General features: G+C 42.4%; 2 protein-coding genes across 4 annotated transcripts in view; one reads left to right on the plus strand and one right to left on the minus strand.

The window, feature by feature from the left end:
- Positions 1 to 1,583, minus strand: part of HSPA14 (heat shock protein family A (Hsp70) member 14) — a 35,786-nt gene extending 34,203 nt beyond the window's left edge. Inside the window, exons 1-3 of one of the 3 annotated variants that reach the window (XM_032622145.1) lie at positions 1,435 to 1,583; positions 280 to 360; positions 122 to 204 (exon numbers count right to left, since the gene is read on the minus strand). In XM_032622145.1, the coding sequence (XP_032478036.1) occupies positions 122 to 204; positions 280 to 360; positions 1,435 to 1,491 (221 nt within the window). In that variant the 5' untranslated portion in view covers positions 1,492 to 1,583. Of the gene's footprint in view, positions 1 to 121; positions 205 to 279; positions 361 to 1,434 lie in introns of those variants that run through there. The other 2 variants (XM_032622142.1, XM_032622143.1) reach the window with 2 other exon arrangements.
- A 370-nt stretch (positions 1,584 to 1,953) lies between these two features.
- Positions 1,954 to 18,579, plus strand: CDNF (cerebral dopamine neurotrophic factor). Its single transcript, XM_032623874.1, has 4 exons — positions 1,954 to 2,100; positions 12,666 to 12,793; positions 13,876 to 14,017; positions 18,059 to 18,579. The coding sequence occupies exons 1-4, from the start codon at positions 1,986 to 1,988 to the stop codon at positions 18,160 to 18,162; spliced, it is 489 nt and encodes a 162-aa protein (XP_032479765.1). The 5' UTR covers positions 1,954 to 1,985; the 3' UTR covers positions 18,163 to 18,579.
- Positions 18,580 to 18,987: the final 408 nt, after the last annotated feature.

Raw genomic sequence — 18,987 nt, forward strand, 5'->3', positions numbered from 1 at the left:
GACCCAGTCATAAAACACAATGAAAAAACACACTGGCGTTTCTAGTTTCATTTCACATTACACTTAGAATGTATAAACACGTTTTTATTACCATGGGTAAAAGTATTATTTTATTCCATACCTTCTGCCAAGGATCTGCTTTACTTTCATTACTGTATTTGAAATATTCCTCATTCTACTTTGTTTTGCTGCCAATCCAACAACCTGAAAAAGAGCAATATATTACAACGCACGTAATTTTTTCCTTATCTCAGAGTTCAAAAATGAGGGGAACAGTACCTCTTCATTTTCTGAGTAAGCAACAACAGCTGGAGTAACTCTGTCACCTGCATCATTGGCGACCACATCAGCCCGCCCATCCTGGAGAAAAATACGCAACTGTATTAGTTCTTTTGTGATGAAATATACAGTCTCTTTAGATATATTCAGACATGGGTGGGCCAGTGTTACTCTGACATGTATGTGGAGAGAAAAACTGCTTTATCATTCTTTTAAACAAGTAGATTTAATTGTCCTTATCAATTTCCTAGATTTTAATTAAGACCAGAATTCCATGAAGAACTACCTCATTTTTTTCAGTCTGCTCTGCATAGTGGATAACAGAACAGACATAATAACAACCTATCTACGTACAATAACAAGCCTTATTGCGTTAAACTTCCTATTTCTCTTCCTTTCCCTATAAATGCATCTTTTTTCACTCTCTACATATGATGAAGTAGCATTAAACGCTTTGGCTTTTCCTTACAAATCACTGACATTTAAACGTGAGACTAGGATCAGGGCTGTCCCTCATTATTGCTCCTTCCACCTACCCACTGATGCCAGGAATCCCCTAACTCCTAGTCAGGCTCTCTCATTTCCAGAAAGGACAACTGAATAGAGCACACACCATCATCTGGCTTCACACGCTTCGCAGGATCAACACCTCCAGTTCCAGAATGCGGCCACCCCGCGTTCTGGCCAACGTCCAGAAACCTTTCTTGGCCAACGTCCAGAAACCTCCGGGTACCACACTTTCAGGTCCCCCTCGGGGCCTCCTGCGCCCGCGATGTCCCGGGTCCGCCCTCCCCTCGGGGCTTCCTGCGCCCGCGATGTCCCGGGTCCGCCCCCCCTCGGGGCCTCCTGCGCCCGCGAGGTCCCGCGTCCGCCCCCGCTCTGGGCCTCCTGCGCCCGCGAGGTCCCGGGTCCGCCCCCCCTCGGGACCTCCTGCGCCCGCGAGGTCCCGGGCCCGCAGCGGCCTTCCTTGAGGAGCCGTGGGGGACGAGGCCGGGTCCGCCCAGCTCTCAGCCCGAAACTTCCCCACAGAATCACCTCTCCGCGCGACGTCCCCAGAACGGCGACACGCCGTTCACAGCCCCGCAGGAGACCAAAGGACTTGGCCTCGCACCCAGAGAACTGGGTACGCGCAGCCCAAGTCCCCGAGTCCCTCACCTTATAGACGGCCACACAGGCTGATGTGCAGCCTAGGTGAACCCCGATGGCCGCCATGAGGCGGCAGAGACGGCGGTAGCAGTAACGAGCGGTCCCCCCGGCCGCAAGAGCGCCAGGCCGCGGAACAGCCCCATCAGGCACCGCGGAGACTTCACGTTCCCGCCCGCCCACTGCGTCCGGTCCCTTCGCCGCGGCCTCCCGCGTCCCCGCCAATCAGCGTGAAGGTCCCGCCTTTCCCCTCGAGCAGTCAGCGAATAGCTTTACTGCGTCTCTCCCCGCCCCGCTGGGGAGGCACCGCGTGAGCGAGAGTGCGCACGCGCAGGTCGGGGAGGGAAAGGAAGCGGCTGCTCCGCTCCGCCCGCTTCCATGCCCTTTTTTTGAGAGCCAATGGAAACTCACGGTTGAGTTGCATCATGTGTCCCAGCAACTCCAGGCCGATTATTTTCCAATCATCCCGGGTCTGCGCTCCTGCGTCCTGGAGCAGCCCCGGGTGATAGCAGCGCGGCGGTTCATTTCACAGGTGGCGGCGAGGCGTTTGGAGCTGGCTCAGCATGTGGTGCGGGAGCCCAGCCGCAGTGGTGGCCTTTTGCGCCGGGCTTTGGGTCTCTAACCCGGGGCGGGCGCAGGGCCAGGAGGCCGGGGGGCGGCTGGGCGCCGACTGTGAAGGTGAGCGGTGTGAGACCTGCTTGCATGGCGGTGACACCGCGTCGCAGTGCAGCTGTTGTCGGCTTTGGCTTCTCTCGGGCCTGTCTATAAATAGCATTTCACTTAGGAAATACGGGCCCTGGCCGTGGCTTCCGATCGCCTTCGCCCAAGCCTAAGCAAAAGTTCGAGCCGGGCCCAGTGACACCTTCAGGCCGCGTTCTTGGTCTTGCTCGATTAAACTGCCTCAGAGCTGGTGGGTTTGGATTTGGATTCGATTTTGTGCAGACGCACGTAGAGGCAGACGACCCTGGCTCCAAAATGATTCTGCTGCCCTAACTGGCGAGACTTGCCTTTCCTTGCACAGAAGCCTTTCAAGTTCAAATTAGTTTATAACTCCCCAAAGGAGAAAACATGACAAATTGTAATTGAGTTGAAATGGCTTAAATCAGAGCACATAACTAACATTTGTTAGGACTTTACAGGGAAAAGTTTCTTAACAAAGGACTACCTTAACTCCGTATAAAGAGGAGGAATACAAAAAAAGATTCCTTTTCTGTTCACAGAATCTCAGCTGTGGACTTGCACTCAGAACAGGTGGGTCTACGTCCCACCCAGCCTTCTGGCTCTGAGGCCACTGTACCCGGTTCTGGCAAAATCAACGTGATAATACCTACAGCAGAGGGCTGGTAACGAGGTCAAAGGAGATAATTAGCTGTGCTACCTCCTTCCTCCTGGACTACGGTAGCACTTACCTCCGTGTTTCATTCATTGAAATAATTAGCTTAGATGTATATCCGCTTCACCCTTCTCTGAGCTTTCGGATCTATTCTTACATAACAGGAAATGGTAGGTTCACAATATACGTTTAATGAATGGGTGAGTATAGACTGTAATATAACTGAATAAAGTCTTAACAATTGGAGTCCAGTTTTCTATCAGCCCTGCAATAATTAAACTTTTCTCCAGAAATTTAAAATACCTACGTGATGTTATTGTCAAACTTTAGATATAGATATTTGTTCAGCCAAGTTATAATTTTCAGTTAAAGATCCCTTATAACTGGGTACTATACGTTTAAAGCAGAATTTGTGAGGCATAAACAGTTGACTGGCTTAATCATCAGTAATTTAATTGCTGGAGCTTCTACTTAAAAACATTTCAGGGCTTCCCTGGTGGCGCAGTGGTTGAGAGTCCGCCTGCCGATGCAGGGGACACAGGTTTGTGCCCCGGTCCGGGAGGATCCCACATGCTGCGGAGCAGCTGGGCCCATGAGCCATGGCCGCTGAGCTTGCGCGTCCGAAGCCTGTGCTCCGCAACGGGAGAGGCCACAACAGTGAGAGGCCCAAGTACCGCAAAAAAAAAAAAAAAAAAAAAAAAAAACATTTCAGAAGAGCCAGAGCATCTGGATTAATTGTGAAGCTTCTAACGTCTTTCTTGAATTTATTACAGCACATTGTGATTATTAACTTGCATGTCTGAGTAACCTGGGTGTATATTTCCTTTTGTTAACACTGTAGAATCACAACGAAGGAAATACTGGTTTTAGAACAAAAAGAAATAGAGTCTAGATCTGGCTCTGTTTCAGCTTATGAGTCTTTATCATTAGCCAATTAATTTTCCCTCAGTGTATAAGATTAAAATTCTATACATACTGTAGGGCAAATTTCCATTCTTATCTTGACTACTCTGTGGCATGGGACACCAATGACTTCTTTTATCAGTAAAAAACTGATAGTTGGGCTTCCCTGGTGGCGCAGTGGTTGAGAGCCCGCCTGCCGATGCAGGGGACACGGGTTCGTGCCCCGGTCCGGGAAGATCCCACATGCCGCAGAGCGGCTGGGCCCGTGAGCCATGGCCGCTGAGCCTGCGCGTCCGGAGCCTGTGCTCCGCAACGGGTGAGGCCACAACAGTGAGAGGCCCGCGTACCGCAAAAAACAAACAAACAAAAAAAACCCCCTGATAGTCCATGAACCAGCTGGGACCTATTAATGTATTTTATTAAGTAAACAAAGTATTTTGAAAAAAACATCTAAATTAATTGGCTATATTTTAAACTTGGGAGATGTCATTTTAAAAAGTTCAGATTTCTGGCTTATCTTGAAAACCAGGTGACCAGTCAAGACTAGCCCATATGTCCATATAGTGGGAACTGATGGTGGCTGCTCTTTTTAGAAAGGACATGTGTTCTTTAGGTTTTTGTTTTTGTTTTTCCTAGACTTGGATTGCTTTACCCATTCATTTTACTTGCCTGGGCCCTGTGAATATTCAAGTTTATGACTGCTTTAGGTCATGTGAAGCTTACTAAAAAAAAAATGTAAACGTTTCTGAATTTATTTAAAAGGATTGTATTATGGGGCTCTTAATTTTTTTTTTACTTTGAAATAATTATACATTCACTTATGGGACTAATTTTAATAAACAAAACCCTATGACATAAATAAAAAGACTATGGTTATCTGGTTATAGCAATAAATGCATGCCAGGATCCTTAACTTACTAATTTGTTAGGTGATTTATAGTGAGATTAATCTCACAAGCTTCTTAGATAGCCTCATCCACCAGAGGGCAGACAGCAGAAGCAAGAACTACAATCCTACAGCCTGTGGAATGAAAACCACATTCACAGAAAGATAGACAAGATGAAAAGGCAGAGGGCTATGTACCAATGAAGGAACAAGATAAAACCCCAGAAAAACAACTAAATGAAGTGGAGATAGGCAACCTTCCAGAAAAAGAATTCAGAATAATGATAGTGAAGATGATCCAGGACCTCAGAAAACGAATGGAGGCAAAGATCGAGAAGATGCAAGAAATGTTTAACAAAGACCTAGAAGAATTAAAGAACAAACAAACAGAGATGAACAATACAATAACTGAAATGAAAAATACACGAGAAGCAATCAATAGCAGAATAACTGAGGCAGAAGAACGGATAAGTGACCTGGAACAGAATAAAGAAAAAAGAATGAAAAGAAATGAAGACAGCCTAAGAGACCTCTGGGACAACATTAAACAACATTCACGTTATAGGAGTCCCAGAAGGAGAAGAGAGAGAGAGAAAGGACCTGAGAACATATTTGAAGAGATTATTGTGAGATTAATCTCTTCATGTAAGCCCACAACAGCATCCTTCCCATGACAGGGTGATCATGTTATTTCCTCACTAAATAACTTGCAGTGATCTCCCAATTTCCTCCAGGGAGGTGCTTCTCCTTTGTTCTCCCACACTATCTAGTACATGTCTCATAGTAGAGAAATCATTTTGGTCTCCATGTGTGCATTCCTTGACAGTCAAGACCGTTTCTCTCACCAGATCATCTCCAGTGGCTACCATGGTGCGGGGCATAAGGTAGGCACTCAATTCTGTTGAATACATGTACGCACATATGCTGCAATAAAATATTATATAGCTTTTAGTGAGTCAAAAGTGTATCTTTCATAGTACAAGTTAGAATTCCCAACACCCGCCCTCTAGGTAATACATTGACAACAGAGCAACAGTTAAGGTGTAGAAATCATCTGAAGGTATACTGTGGGAGTAGAGAAAGAGCTTTGAGGCATCAGGACACAGGGTTTCTTTTTCAGGAAGAGGAGAATTACAGGTCACCAGGAGGCTTTAACGATGGTTTATGCATGGATCATTACAGTAGGTGTCTCCCTTGCATACTTGGTCTTTTGCTAATTAAACTTAGCAAAATACGTGTTGGCAAATGTCTCGTTTTCCTCATTCTATCAGTAGCATTTCACACAGCTGATCAGTCAGTCCCTCCTTTTTAACACTTTCTTTGCTTGTCTTCTGGGACACACTCACTCTTTGTTTTCATCCTCCCTTACTGGCTGCTCCTTTCAGTCTTTTTCTGGTTCTTTCCATCTTTCCAATTTCTAAACAATGGAGTTTCACAAGACTGAAACCCAGGATCTCTCCCTTTTGTGTGGTCTCATCCCACAAAGATCATTTTAATGTTGATGACTTATAGATTTAGTATTTGTCCTAGAATTCACCCCTGAACTCCAGATTTATATCCCCAGCAGCTCTTTACTGTTTGTAGTGTCAGACATTATATTAGGTGTCTCCAGAGGAACAGACCAATAGGATACATACATACATACATACATACATCCAGATAGACTTATTATAAAGAATTGGCTCTCCTGATTATGGAGGCTGAGATGTCTAAAATTTGCAGTGTGGGCCAACAGGCTGGGGGCCCAGGAGAGCCAATGGTGCAGAAAGCAGTCTGCTGGAGCATTCCCTCATGCTTTTTTGTTCTATTCATGCCAATCCTTTGTGTTCTATTCAGGCCTTCAACTGATTGGATGAGGCTTATCCACATTATGGAGGGCAATCTGTTTTAGCCAGAGTTCACTGATTTAAATGTTAATCTCATTCAAAAACACCCTCCAAGTGGACACATAAAATTAATCGTCACGTTTGTCTAGAAGTATCTCAAAGTTCACGTGTCAAGACTGAATTCCTGCTGGTCTCCACAAACTTGCTTCTCCTGCAGTCTTACCAGTTCAGCAAATGGCAACTCCCCTCTTGCAGTTTCTCAGGCCCAAATCCTTGGGGTCATTCTTGACTTCTGTCTCCGCCCACCGCCACCGCCCCCACCCCCACCCCATGCCACATCCAATCCATTAGTAAATTCTTTTGGCTCTGCCTTCAAAATACATCCAGAATCCAACCATTCTCATCACCTCCAATGCTCCCACCCTGGTCCAAGATATGCTGCTATTTTAAGAAACTCCAAATGGTTATGCCTGCTTTCATTCTGGCTACCCTGCAGTCTATTCTCCAAAGAACCTCCAGAGGCATAATTTAAAAGTAATGTCAGATCACTGCACCCTTTTGCTCAAAACCTTTAATGGCATGCCTTCTCAGAGTAGGACCCAGAGCCCTTACCATGACCTCAAAGCCCTAGATGACCTGGCATGCTGCCGTTCATTTGACCTCATTTTCTACCATCCTCCCTCTTGGTGGGAGGGAGGCTCCCATATGGTTCTTGGACCTGCCAAGGACATGTATACGTTGTTCTTCCCTCTGCCTGGAGGGTTCTTCCCAAGCACTCCACTTAAGGTGTTCTCCCACTTCCTTAAGCTTTATGCTCAAACACGACTTTATCTGAGAGACCTTCCCTGACCACCCCATTTAGAATAATACTATTACCTTATACTATTACTCTATCCTCCTTACCAAATTTATGTTTCTTCACAGCCACAAGATACTTTTATTTATTCACCAGCATGTAATCCCTGAGAGTAAGAGCTTTGTTTTTCCAACGACCTATAGAATACTGTCTGGCACTTACTGATTGTTCAATAAATATTTGTTAAAACCACGACATGGCTATATTATATTTAGTGTTCTGTTCCTATTAAATAGCATTAGGAATGAATATGACTTCATGTTCTAAAAATTGACATTTCTGGTCGTCTAGCTGAAAACAACTGAAAACACTGGATAAAATAAAAATGTGAAAATGTTAAGTGTAAGTTAGTAAGGCATACCCAGAGGCCAAAAACAATGTGAAAGTGGAAACCAAAAGAGGTAAAGGGACCCCTGAAGCTGGGATTTTTCTTGAGGGTATTTGCCACCCAGGCAATTTAAACTTAGATTTTCATGGATGTAAAATAAAGAGAATGAATAAAATAAAAAGAATAATGACATAGCCCAGACCTTCCCAAGTTAGGTGTGTAGTACTGGATCCTCCCCCAATTAGTTTGGAACCCCAGAGAGCTAGACTTTCATTGTAAAAGGTGACCTGGAAATAACCACAATTCTACCACCATTCTTTAGAGACTAAAAGAAATTGCAGTACTTGAACTTTTTACTGAATAAAAGGTAAAACAAAAATGTCTCTTGATCACTCATACTCACAAGCTACCACACATATGCATTGAAGCCCAAATGGACACAGCCAACCTGGGTGATCCAAAACGTCTCAGACTGAGAATTTAGTTTACAGGGATTTTAAGTCGGCATCAGCAAACGTTAATCTCACATAGGAATCCACCTTCAATCCAGTCCCACAAAATTCTAATAATTCCCACAAAGTTCTAAGAAAGAAAGCTCACATTCAGAAAAATCACAAACCCCTGGGAAGAAGAGCACCGTAAGTGACAGCCAGTTGAGACAAGAGACAGAAGAAGCATACCTGGACAGGCTTCAGGTTTTACAATTATCAGGCACTAAATGTAAAATATTTTTACTATATTTAAAGAAATAAAGGAAGGGATTGAAAATATGAATAAAGGGCAGGAGGCTACTAAAAATGTCCACACATATTTGGAAAAGAACCAAATAAACATGTACAAATAGAAATCAGTGAGATTAACCGCAGACTAGACACAGCAGAGAAAAGAATTAGTGAGTTAGAAGACTGAAGAAATTGTCAAGAAGGAATCACTGAGCAATTAAGAGAATAAAAATATGAAACAGAGATAAAGGTACAATGCAGATCAAGAGAAAAATTCCCACATATGTTAACTGGACTTCCAGAAGGAGAAGAGAGAGTGTACGGGTGGAGCAAAAGAGATGATAGCTCATTTTCCCAAACGGATGAAAGTCATCAATCCACAGGTTTGGAAGTCCAGTATATTCCAAACAGTGTAAATAAAAATAATTCCACATCTAACCATATCAGAAGGAAACTGCAAAACACAAAAGGAAAAAAGAGAAAATCTTAAACACAGAGAAAGAAGACTGATGAACTTAAAGGGAAGGGCAATTAGACTGTCAGGTGATTCAACGTTGAAAGGCCCAAAGCCACAGCTAGTAAATATTAACTAGTAAAGCCAGGATTTGGACCCAGAGAGTCTGGCTTCAGAGCCGAAGCACTGAATCCCTACCTATACTGCTTTCTGAGTGTGGAGTTGGGAACTAATTTATTTAAGGCAATATTAAAAATAAAATTAGAACAATGAAGTAATATACAAATTATTCAAGAGCTTCTGGTTATTCTTAAGTCTTAACTCATTACAACATGTATTTTATTCCTAGGTAGCAATTCTCCCCTAGTACCGGTACCAGCAAGACTAATCTGGTGTCTTTTTTTCCCCTCCAAAATCAAGTAGGAGCAGATAATGTAGGACTGACTTCAGTTCTAGAAGGTGTGGATGGAACTGCTGAAAATAATGTTCCTAGCCTGCTGATAATTTAATAATTCCACTAACTTGATTTTTAAATTTATTATTATCTTTTCTAAAATGTTGTAGCTCTTTTCCTGCAGGTGACGTTATTATATTTTTCAAGTACTAAGTTAAGTAGTAAATAGTCAAGTTAAAAGACAAAGATTGTAAGGCTACATAAAAACATCCAACCAAATGCTTTTTACAAGAGATGGGTCTGGGCAAAAGAGTTAAATCTTTCTCTTCCACGGGAAAAAACTATAATAAATATCTAAGACTAAAAATAAAATTAGGAATTAGCCACACAAACATGTTATTTAAAATTTGTAAATTCCAAAGGAATCAGCTACAAGAGTTGAAAACGAAAGCTTTGAGTTTGGGGGAAATGGGGAAGGGGAGACAAGGGACACTATTTTTCAAACTGAACATTTTATAACTCACTGGCTTTAAACTTGGTGTGTGTGTGGGGGGGAGGGACAGAGAGGGAGAGAGAAGAGACCTGGAAACTACAAGTATAAAAATTATTTTAGAGTGTTTTTCTTAAACAGGAGTGGAGAAATGGGATGTGATGTTGAGAGAGGTTTTGTTGCTTTTAAGATATAAGAATGAACAGCATGTTAATGGAAACAAGACAGGAGAGAGGGCAGAGGTGCAGGAGCAGGGAGTTGATAGGATCTACTTTAGCAGGTGGAAGGGTTGTCACAGTTCATTCATAGAATTAAGGTAGACTGTGCTGATACACGTGTTGTAGATGTGGTGGCAGAGCAAGAGAGAGTTCTTTCCTGTTGCTTTTTTTTTCCCTCAGAGAAATAGGAAGCACCACCATCGCTGAGGATGGGGTGGAGGTGTGACACAAGGTTTGAGAGAGCAGCTGCGCAACTGTCCTCTTGGGAGTGGGAGAGAGTGAGAATGAGGTCGATGTAGTAGGATTGTTGGGAGCACTGATGGCTCACTGAAATGAGCGGTCACGAATTTACAGTGAGGCCAGTGAGTACGGCTGTGCTATTTCCTCCAGCCACGTTCAGTGAGTATAGGTGCAAAGTTTTAACCAGGGTTAGGATTTTGCTGGGTGAGTCCAACAAGGGAGAGAGATGCAAGGGAGTTCAATTTGTGTGCAAAGGAGTTATTATAATGTTGAACCACGGAATCTAAGCTGGGTGGGGAAGCAGGGTGAAGTGGTGGCAGAATCAATGAATAGTATGACCTGGCGGGGTCAGGGGATTGTTTACCTTGGGGTGTTAGAGGATGTGAGCTGGAAAGATGGGAGATGATGATCAGACAATGGGATGTTTCCACTGAGATTATAGAGGTTATAGTCATTGGTAATGACTGGACCTAAGGGTATGACCATGGTGATTTTTCATGTATTTTGGATATTACTCCTTCATCAGTTTATAAGTTGTAAATATCTTCCTCCAGTTTGTGGCTTGTCTTATCATTTGCTTATGATTTCTTTTGCATTAAAAAACTGGTTAATTTTGATATAATCAAATGTATGATCCGTGTTTTGGTCTCTTCTTTAAGAAATCCTTCTCTATCCTGATGCCATAAAGATGTTTTCCTACATGGGAACATATGTATATGTATAACGGATTCACTTTGTTATAAAGCAGAAACTAACACACCATTGTAAAGCAATTATACCCCAATAAAGATGTTTAAAAAAAAAAAAAAGGGGCTTCCCTGGTGGCGCAGTGGTTGAGAGTCCGCCTGCCGATGCAGGGGACACGGGTTCGTGCCCCGGTCTGGGAGGATCCCACATGCCGCGGAGCGGCTGGGCCCGTGAGCCACGGCCGCTGGGCCTGCGCGTCCGGAGCCTGTCCTCCGCAGCGGGAGAGGCCACAGCAGTGAGAGGCCCGCGTAACGCATAAAAAAAAAAAAAAAAAAAAAAAAAAAAAAAAAGAGAAGAAGCCGAATTAAAAGGATAGTTTATTGATAATTGGGACAAAAAAAAAAAGATGTTTTCCTAAGGTTTCTTCTATAACTTTTGTAGTGTTGCTCTTCCCATATGTCTTCATTCACCTGGGATTCACGTCTATGTGTAGTTTTGGATAGGTGTCTAAGTTTAACTTTTTCCATGGCAGGTGGTCCTAGTACCATTTATTGACTAGCCCATTTTTCCCCCACTGATTTTCAGTATCACTTCTGTACTCTACCAAGCTCCTCTAGATTTGTGGATTTGTTTCTAGACTCACTAGTTTGTTCCACTGGTCTATTTCTGTGCCAGTCCCACAGTGTTTCAAACGCTATAGCTTTAGAATTAGGTCTTGATACCTGATAAGGTCAACTCCCCAACCTCCTTCTTCTTCAAGTACTTCTTGGCTTTCATTTGCTCTTGTTTTTTCATCTGTATTTTTGGATCAGTTTATCAAATCTATAAAAAAAAAAAGCCTATTGAGATTTTAATTAGAAGAGCATTGAGTTTATTGATCTACTTAAAAATAATTATCATCCATAATATTGAATCTTCCCATCCATGAACATGGCTTATCTTCCCATTTCTTAGGTCTACTTTTAGGTCTTTTGATAAAGTTTTGTAATTTCTTTCCTTCAGAGTCTCGCTATACTATTAAATTTATTCCAGGTTACCCTAGAAATCGCCACTCTTCCTCATGCTATTTCCCTAAAATTCTTTCTGATATGAGGGCTGCTGTTTTCCGGCATATGCTCTGGCCTCCATGTCCTTCTCTGATTGCTTGGACACTTCGCCTTTGGGACAACAGCGTGGGAAAGCAGCCTCCTTCTAATTCATAGTACCCTAGTGGATAAGCATGTGGGCCCAGAGGGAGACCATCTGGGGTCAAACTCCCTCTACCACTTACTGGGCAAGCTCACTGGCCTCTCTCTGACTCAGGTTCTTCATGTGTAAAATGAGGCTAGTGATGTATCTACATCCGAGTTTTGTTCTGAGACTTGAATAAGTTGATCCACGTAAAGTACTCAGAACAGTGCTAACAAATGGTAACTATGGTTGTTCTTATTGCCTGTGCCTCTTCTGAGGGTCATCTCTTCACTGACTCTGGACCGTGGGATTGAATATGATTGTTCCAACTGGGGTTCAAACTGGGACATACAGGCAGATGCAGACTACCAAGGGACTTCATTCCAGACACATGTTCTGTTTTTTCTCTATGCTTTAAACAAAGCTGTCCCAAGCATCATATCCCAGAGGAGGCAATATTTTCTTTTAGGGTGAGTGACATCTTGTGGGAAAGTTCTCCTACTAAGTGGAACTTGGTTCCACAGATTGACGGATTGATTCAATAAGCTCATGTTATTCAAGGCCCAACACTAAGCTAAAAGCTACAGGCCTGAAACCATTCTCACTTAAGATATGAATTTAATTTGTCACAATGCGTTGAATCATACTTACTCTTTTATTTGGTGGGAGAAACATATACATAGGTGTGGTAGCGGTGATATTGTACACAAATACATAATTCATTTGTTCCTTCTAGTGTGTCAAGAATTCTTGAACCGATTCTACAACTCCCTGATAGCCAGAGGAGTCAACTTTTCTCTGGACACCATAGAAAAAGAATTGATCAGCTTTTGCTTGGATGTCAAAGGAAAAGAAAACCGCCTGGTATGGTAAATTTTCACCTTTCATTTTCTCCCTGTGCTTGGAGAAAACTGCTAATCGTTTCATTTCTCATCTTGAATTTAATGTTCTCCTTCTTCGATGCTTGCCTCAAGCCTGCTCACTGCAGAAAGCAAGCAGAAATTGATCTTTCAGGGAAATGGAGTCAATGTATTTTCATCTAGAATACGTCACATTTCATTTGGCTTTTTGAAAAAACCATAGGCAACCAATCCCATGATTTCTTAAAGGAAATTATACAACTGAATTCCTAATGAGAATTTACTGTCCTGAGTTAAGAGTGGATAGACTTTCCACTTCTTATCAAGACAATTAGTGAAACCTATCAAAATATTTTTACATCATTATTTATGCATAATTAATGAAGTACTTTTATTAGCTTGTAATGGTGTTTCCCAGGTATACACAAATGACCTGTTTCAATATACTGTTTTTACAGCACTAAAGACAAGCTTGGGCCAATTCATTTTGCCTAAAATCGTCATGTTGAATCTGTCAGTTAAATTTTCCTCATTGACTGCTCACCACTGACACACTATAAAAGTCTCAGCATTTGTCTGCACCATTAAGCTCTATATTTTTAAATGTCAAACGCTTGTCAGGGAGCTTGAAAGGCAGTAGGACATGATGGAACAGGGCATGGACTCCAGAGCCAAAAGGCTAGATTTTTAAATTAATTCGGTCTTTTTTTCTCGCTAGTTGGGTGACCTCCAGTTGGCTTGGGTGTAAAATACTAGTACCTACATCACAGGATTGTTATGAGAATTGTTATGAGAATTAAATACATCAATACCGTTAAAGCCCTGACAGCAATGTGTCGGCGCAGATAAAACATTTAGCAAGTGTTAGCTCTTATCAGTAGTCTTTAGGCATCATGTGAATTGCAGGGCGCTTCTAATTAGGCTGATCCTGGGAACGGAGCCATTGGTTTTCTGGTGTCTTAGCAGGGGTTAAATGTAAAAGCTGGGCCACAAAAACTAGGTTAACCTCTTTCTCACTTCTTGAAACTATACTACTTGCTTTTTTTTCAGTGTCTGGGCCCCTAAAGTCTCTTCATTCCCCTTCAGTGCTACTATCTAGGAGTGACGAAAGATGCGGCCACAAAGATCCTGAGCGAGGTCACTCGCCCAGTGAGCGTGCACATGCCTGCAGTGAAGATTTGCGAGAAGCTGAAGAAGATGGACAGTCAGATCTGTGAGCTGAAATACGGTATAACGGAGTCAAATGTTTTTTCCCCAAATGTCCAGCATATTGCCAATTCTGTAAACATAGGGCCAGTTTCTAAAAAGTCGGTGTTAGAAAGAAAGAAGCTCTACACTTGCTAATAGAGTGCTGGACTGCTGTGTGGTGCCTAGTGCCATCTGAACTTCTTGGGGGAAGAGAAATGAAATCTGGCACAGACAGCGTTAGGTAAAACTGCCCACCCAAATGGCAAAGTTTAACCTCTTAAATCACCAAGGCGTTGTCAACTACACATGTCAAGGAAGAGTTCAGAATTTCAAGGGAGCAGCTACTCGTGGTGAATTAGCTCTTGGTAACCTGTTAAGACAAAAGCTGCATCTATTCAAAGGTGATGTAAGGACTCTGAAGTTCTTAATGGGACTCTAACGTTCTTCCTAGAGCTATCATTCTGCCAGCTTCAACTTTTAGGAAATAGGTTATTCACATCAAAGCAGGTTTTACCTGATGAAATAGCCTTATCAAGGGTGCCTAAAATAAACAGCCAGAAAAGGAAGATGTCCTATTTAAAACATTATCCTTGGCCTTATAAATTTTACATACATAGATCTATTCTTATACAGAGGATTTGTATCTGGGCCAGTCTTTCGGGTAGATTGATTAGGTATCATAAAAGGCTGGAGGGGGACTTCCCTGGTGGAGGGGGACTTCCCTGGTGGCCCAGTGGTTAAGACTCTGTGCTCCCAATGCAGGGGGCCAGGGTTCAATCCCTGGTCAGGGAACTGGATCCCGCATGCCACAACCAAAGATCCCGCATGCTGCAAGGAAGATCCTGAGTGCGCAACTAAGACCCGGTGCAGCCAAAGAAATAAATAAAAATAAAAGGCTGGGGGATTCCCCCCACTTAGCCTATCCCAACACCTGTAATTCCACCAGTCGAAATCCATTTCCTTTGCTTATGTCATTGTTTGATGTTACATACCTGGCATAGTTTTGTAAACTACCTAAGTAATTAGCACCCAACTCTGAATTACTTTAGTCTTATTTTCCAGCATAGCTGTGTAATATAAGCCTATGCACCATAGCTACACAGATGTCTTTAAATAGGTTTAAGGTCAGAAGATACCAAAGACAAACTGTTTCTCAAATGGCCAAGGGCAGGCCCTAACTTCCAGGGTGGTGATGAGGCAGATTTTTTTTTTTTTATTGGCTTTCAAGTAATGAAATAGAGGCAGGAAGCACTGAGTCCATATAAACGATAGCCCCCAATACTGTCCTGATTCTTCCATTCAACAAATTTCTTTTGAATAGCTTTTACTATTTACTATTTACTATGAGCAAGGGATCTTACTGGGATCCTTGAATAATAGAAAAATTAATCAGATATTATTGAGAAGAAGAGAGTACTTATTAATGTTTTGGCAAAATGCTGGCCACTAGAGGCCCTTGGGGAGCCATGGACTAGATTTACTGTTGGTATTGACCTTTTCCCTGTAGTGTTAGGGAGTTATAGAGGATTTCCCCCTTTTAAAGTTAATGCCAAATGCCAAATCCTCTAGAATAACCTGAAGAAACTACCAACACTTGCAAGAAAGTATTTTCTTCCTTCAACCATTTATCTTGAATAGACCACTAGTTCTAAATTCTTCCCAGCTTATATTTGGCAGGAAAGTTGAGACTGAACAGGGGCTTTTGAGCTGTGTAGTATTAATAATTTGGGCTATAAAAGTTTCTACTCCTAAAGGTATTTTGTCATGTCAGGCAGAAAATTAAAAGACAAGGTAAGTGTAGACTTGGATTATGTTTTCAATTAGGAAGGTGTTATTTGGTTTTTGACCTGAAAGTATGTTTTCCCTTGCTCTGTTTTTTATTTTTATAAATTTATTTTATTTATTTATTTTTGGCTGTGTTGGGTCTTCGTTGTTGCACGTGGGCTTTCTCTAATTGCGGCGAGCAGGGGCTACTCTTCGCTGCAGTGCACGGGCTTCTCATTGTGGTGGCTTCTCTTGTTGTGGAGCACGGGCTCTACGTGCGTGGGCTTCAGTAGTTGTGGCACACAGGCTCAGTAGTTGTGGCTTGCGGGTTCCAGAGCACAGGCTAAGTAGTTGTGGTGCGTGGGCTTAGTTGCTCTGCGGGATCTTCCTGGACCAGGGCTCAAACCTGTGTCCCCTGCATTGGCAGGTGGATTCTTAACCACTGCACCACCAGGGAAGCCCTTTGTTCTGTTTTTTAAAAGAATGGAAATCACTATTAAAAAATGTAAGGATTCTCTGGAGCAGAGTGTAGCTGACCCTCCAAATAAAAAAGCCTTTAAAATCCAACTTTTATTTATTTATTTCCAGCTTTACTGAGATGCAATTGACATATAACAGTGTGTGAGTTTAAGGTGTACAATGCATTGATTTGATATACCTCTATCTTGCAATATGATTACCATGTTAGCTAACAGCTCTATCATATCACATAATTACCGTTTCCTTTTTTGTGATGAGAATATTTAAGATCTACTCCTTAGCAACTTTCAAATATATAATACAGTATTCTTAACTATAATCACGATTTTGCTGTTCTTTTTCAGGATTGCTTTGGCAATTCAGGGTCCTTTGTCATTCCATACAAATTTTAGGATTTGTTTCTTTCTATCTCTGTAAGAAGTGCCACTGGCATTCTGGTAGGGATTGCACTGGTTCTGTAGATTGCTTTGGATGGTATGGACATTTTAACAATACGAATTCTTCCAAACCATAAACACAGGATCTCTTTCCATTTGTTTGTGTCTTCTTCAATTTCTTTCATCAAAGTCTTGTAGTGTTCTGTGTATAGATCTTTTACCTCCTGATTAAATTTATTCCTAAGTCTGAAATCCAACTTTTAACTTAGGGTACACTGACTGGAAGTTCTGATAAATCACTTGACAACTATGTTAGGTTATTAAAAGGCTTTTAAGTGCCATGTTCTACTATGTAGGGAAAAAAAGGAGTGCTTCAAGAGGTCAAGCTGAAAAAGTCCTAGGCTGCCACTAACTGTAAAATAAGTCAACTTAAACACTGTATCTATGTTCAAGCACACCCCTGGTGGTGAGGAAGGGGGAAGGAGACTTTCCTTCGAAAGAGAAAAATTGCCCCTTTCTCACGGGGAAATCAGAATCACAAGTATATTATAGATGAGCCTAATTATTTTTCTGTTTTGGGGCTTGGCGATAGAGAAGTAGCTGAGTTCTTGACAGCCTTTGCAGATAATCTGTAAATAATAGTCTCGCTAGAGGAGTTAGATGTTGGTGACAGGTATTATTGGCAAGAATGTTACGAGCCAGATTGGCTGGTACCGAGGCGCCGGCATTAGAGAGGTGGCTGTACCCCCAAAGGTCTGTAAATAAACCCTGTGATGATTTTGGGAATCCCAGTGGAGGGGTCAGGTGAGTTTAAGCAGAGATCCAAAACAATTAAGGATCAGTGATAATGCTAATTGTCTTCATGTGTTTGGGTTTCTTTAAATTTGTATTTAAAAACTAGTTTAAATTCTTTAGATTGTATTTAAACTCTTTAAATTTGTATTTAAAAACTAATTCGTATTAGTGCTTTGTAATATGTGTGCTCATCTGTGTTACCACAGACGTATCTCATATAAAAGTGAATCGTAACTTTCTAGCTAGTTACAATCTATGGCTTTCAGTTGGCCGCACACACAGGGCCATCCCAAGGTACCGCCTTTTATCGATTCCGTTCTTCTTACCTTAGGAGCGGCAATTAGGATGCGGTGCTATTTGTTTTATGAACGTTGATCTTGAGAAGCCATGGAGTGGTAGCAAAGACTGCAAAGCTACACAGGCCCTGTTTTGAAGCGAGTATAATTCCATGGAAAGAAAGTCCAACGGATCATGAGTTATCCCAATAGCTTTGCATATGATACATTTTTCTTAGGTATGTCCTGTTTTCCATAGACACGGGAGCTGTTCCCCACTTTGAATCACAGGGTAGTCAGCACCAAGATAAGTAACACTATTTGCTTTTCTAAGTGTTTCATAGTTGGTTTTGTTTTTAAAAAATTGTGCTTTTCCTTTCTGTCATGAAGAAAAAAAATTGGATTTGGCATCAGTGGACCTGTCCAAGATGAGAGTAGCAGAGCTGAAACAGATACTGTACAGCTGGGGAGAAGAGTGCAGGGCCTGTGCGTAAAAAACCGACTATGTGAATCTCATCAAAGAACTGGCACCCAAGTACACAGCGACATACCCCAAAACAGAACTCTGACCCCCGGAAGCTGGCGCACCGCTGATTGTGATTAGAGACAAAATGCCTCTCTAGGATACGGACGCGTTTGTTGAGAGGAACCAGGAATTGCAGTGTGTGTGGTCTCAGACTTCTTGTTTTGATATTACACCTCAGAATTGGTTACCTGGGTTTATAAGTAGAACTGCTAGTATTAGTGGTTTCTTAAATCTGCAGTGTACGAAAACCTACAAGTGCCTTTCTCATGATTTTCTTGTATGTGAGTTACCATTGCCTATCTCCTAAAACGGGAAAAAGTGAACCACTGAAAAATCGGTGTAGTAAATTGATTCTAAGCAGGAAGACAGTGCTCAGAGGCTCCTACCTGTGCACTAATTTTTTTTTTTTTTTTTTGCGGTACGCGGGCCTCTCACTGTTGTGGCCTCTCCCGTTGCGGAGCACAGGCTCCGGACGCGCAGGCTCAGCGGCCATGGCTCACGGGCCCAGCTGCTCTGTGGCATGTGGGATCTTCCCGGACCGGGGCACGAACCCGTGTCCCCTGCATTGGCAGGCGGACTCTCAACCACTGCACCACCAGGGAAGCCCCTGTGCACTAATTTTTAAATATGTTGGATTAGAGAAAGACAAATATCGTATCACTTATATGTGGAATCTAAAAAAAGGGTACAAATGAACTTATCCACAAAACAGAAATAGTCAAAGACATAGAAAACAAACTTATGGTTACCAGGGGGTAAGTGGGGGGAGGGATAAATTGGGAGATTGGGATTG

Source organism: Phocoena sinus, chromosome 2, assembly GCF_008692025.1.
Source record: "Phocoena sinus isolate mPhoSin1 chromosome 2, mPhoSin1.pri, whole genome shotgun sequence".
NCBI classification, from domain to species: Eukaryota; Metazoa; Chordata; class Mammalia; order Artiodactyla; family Phocoenidae; genus Phocoena; species Phocoena sinus.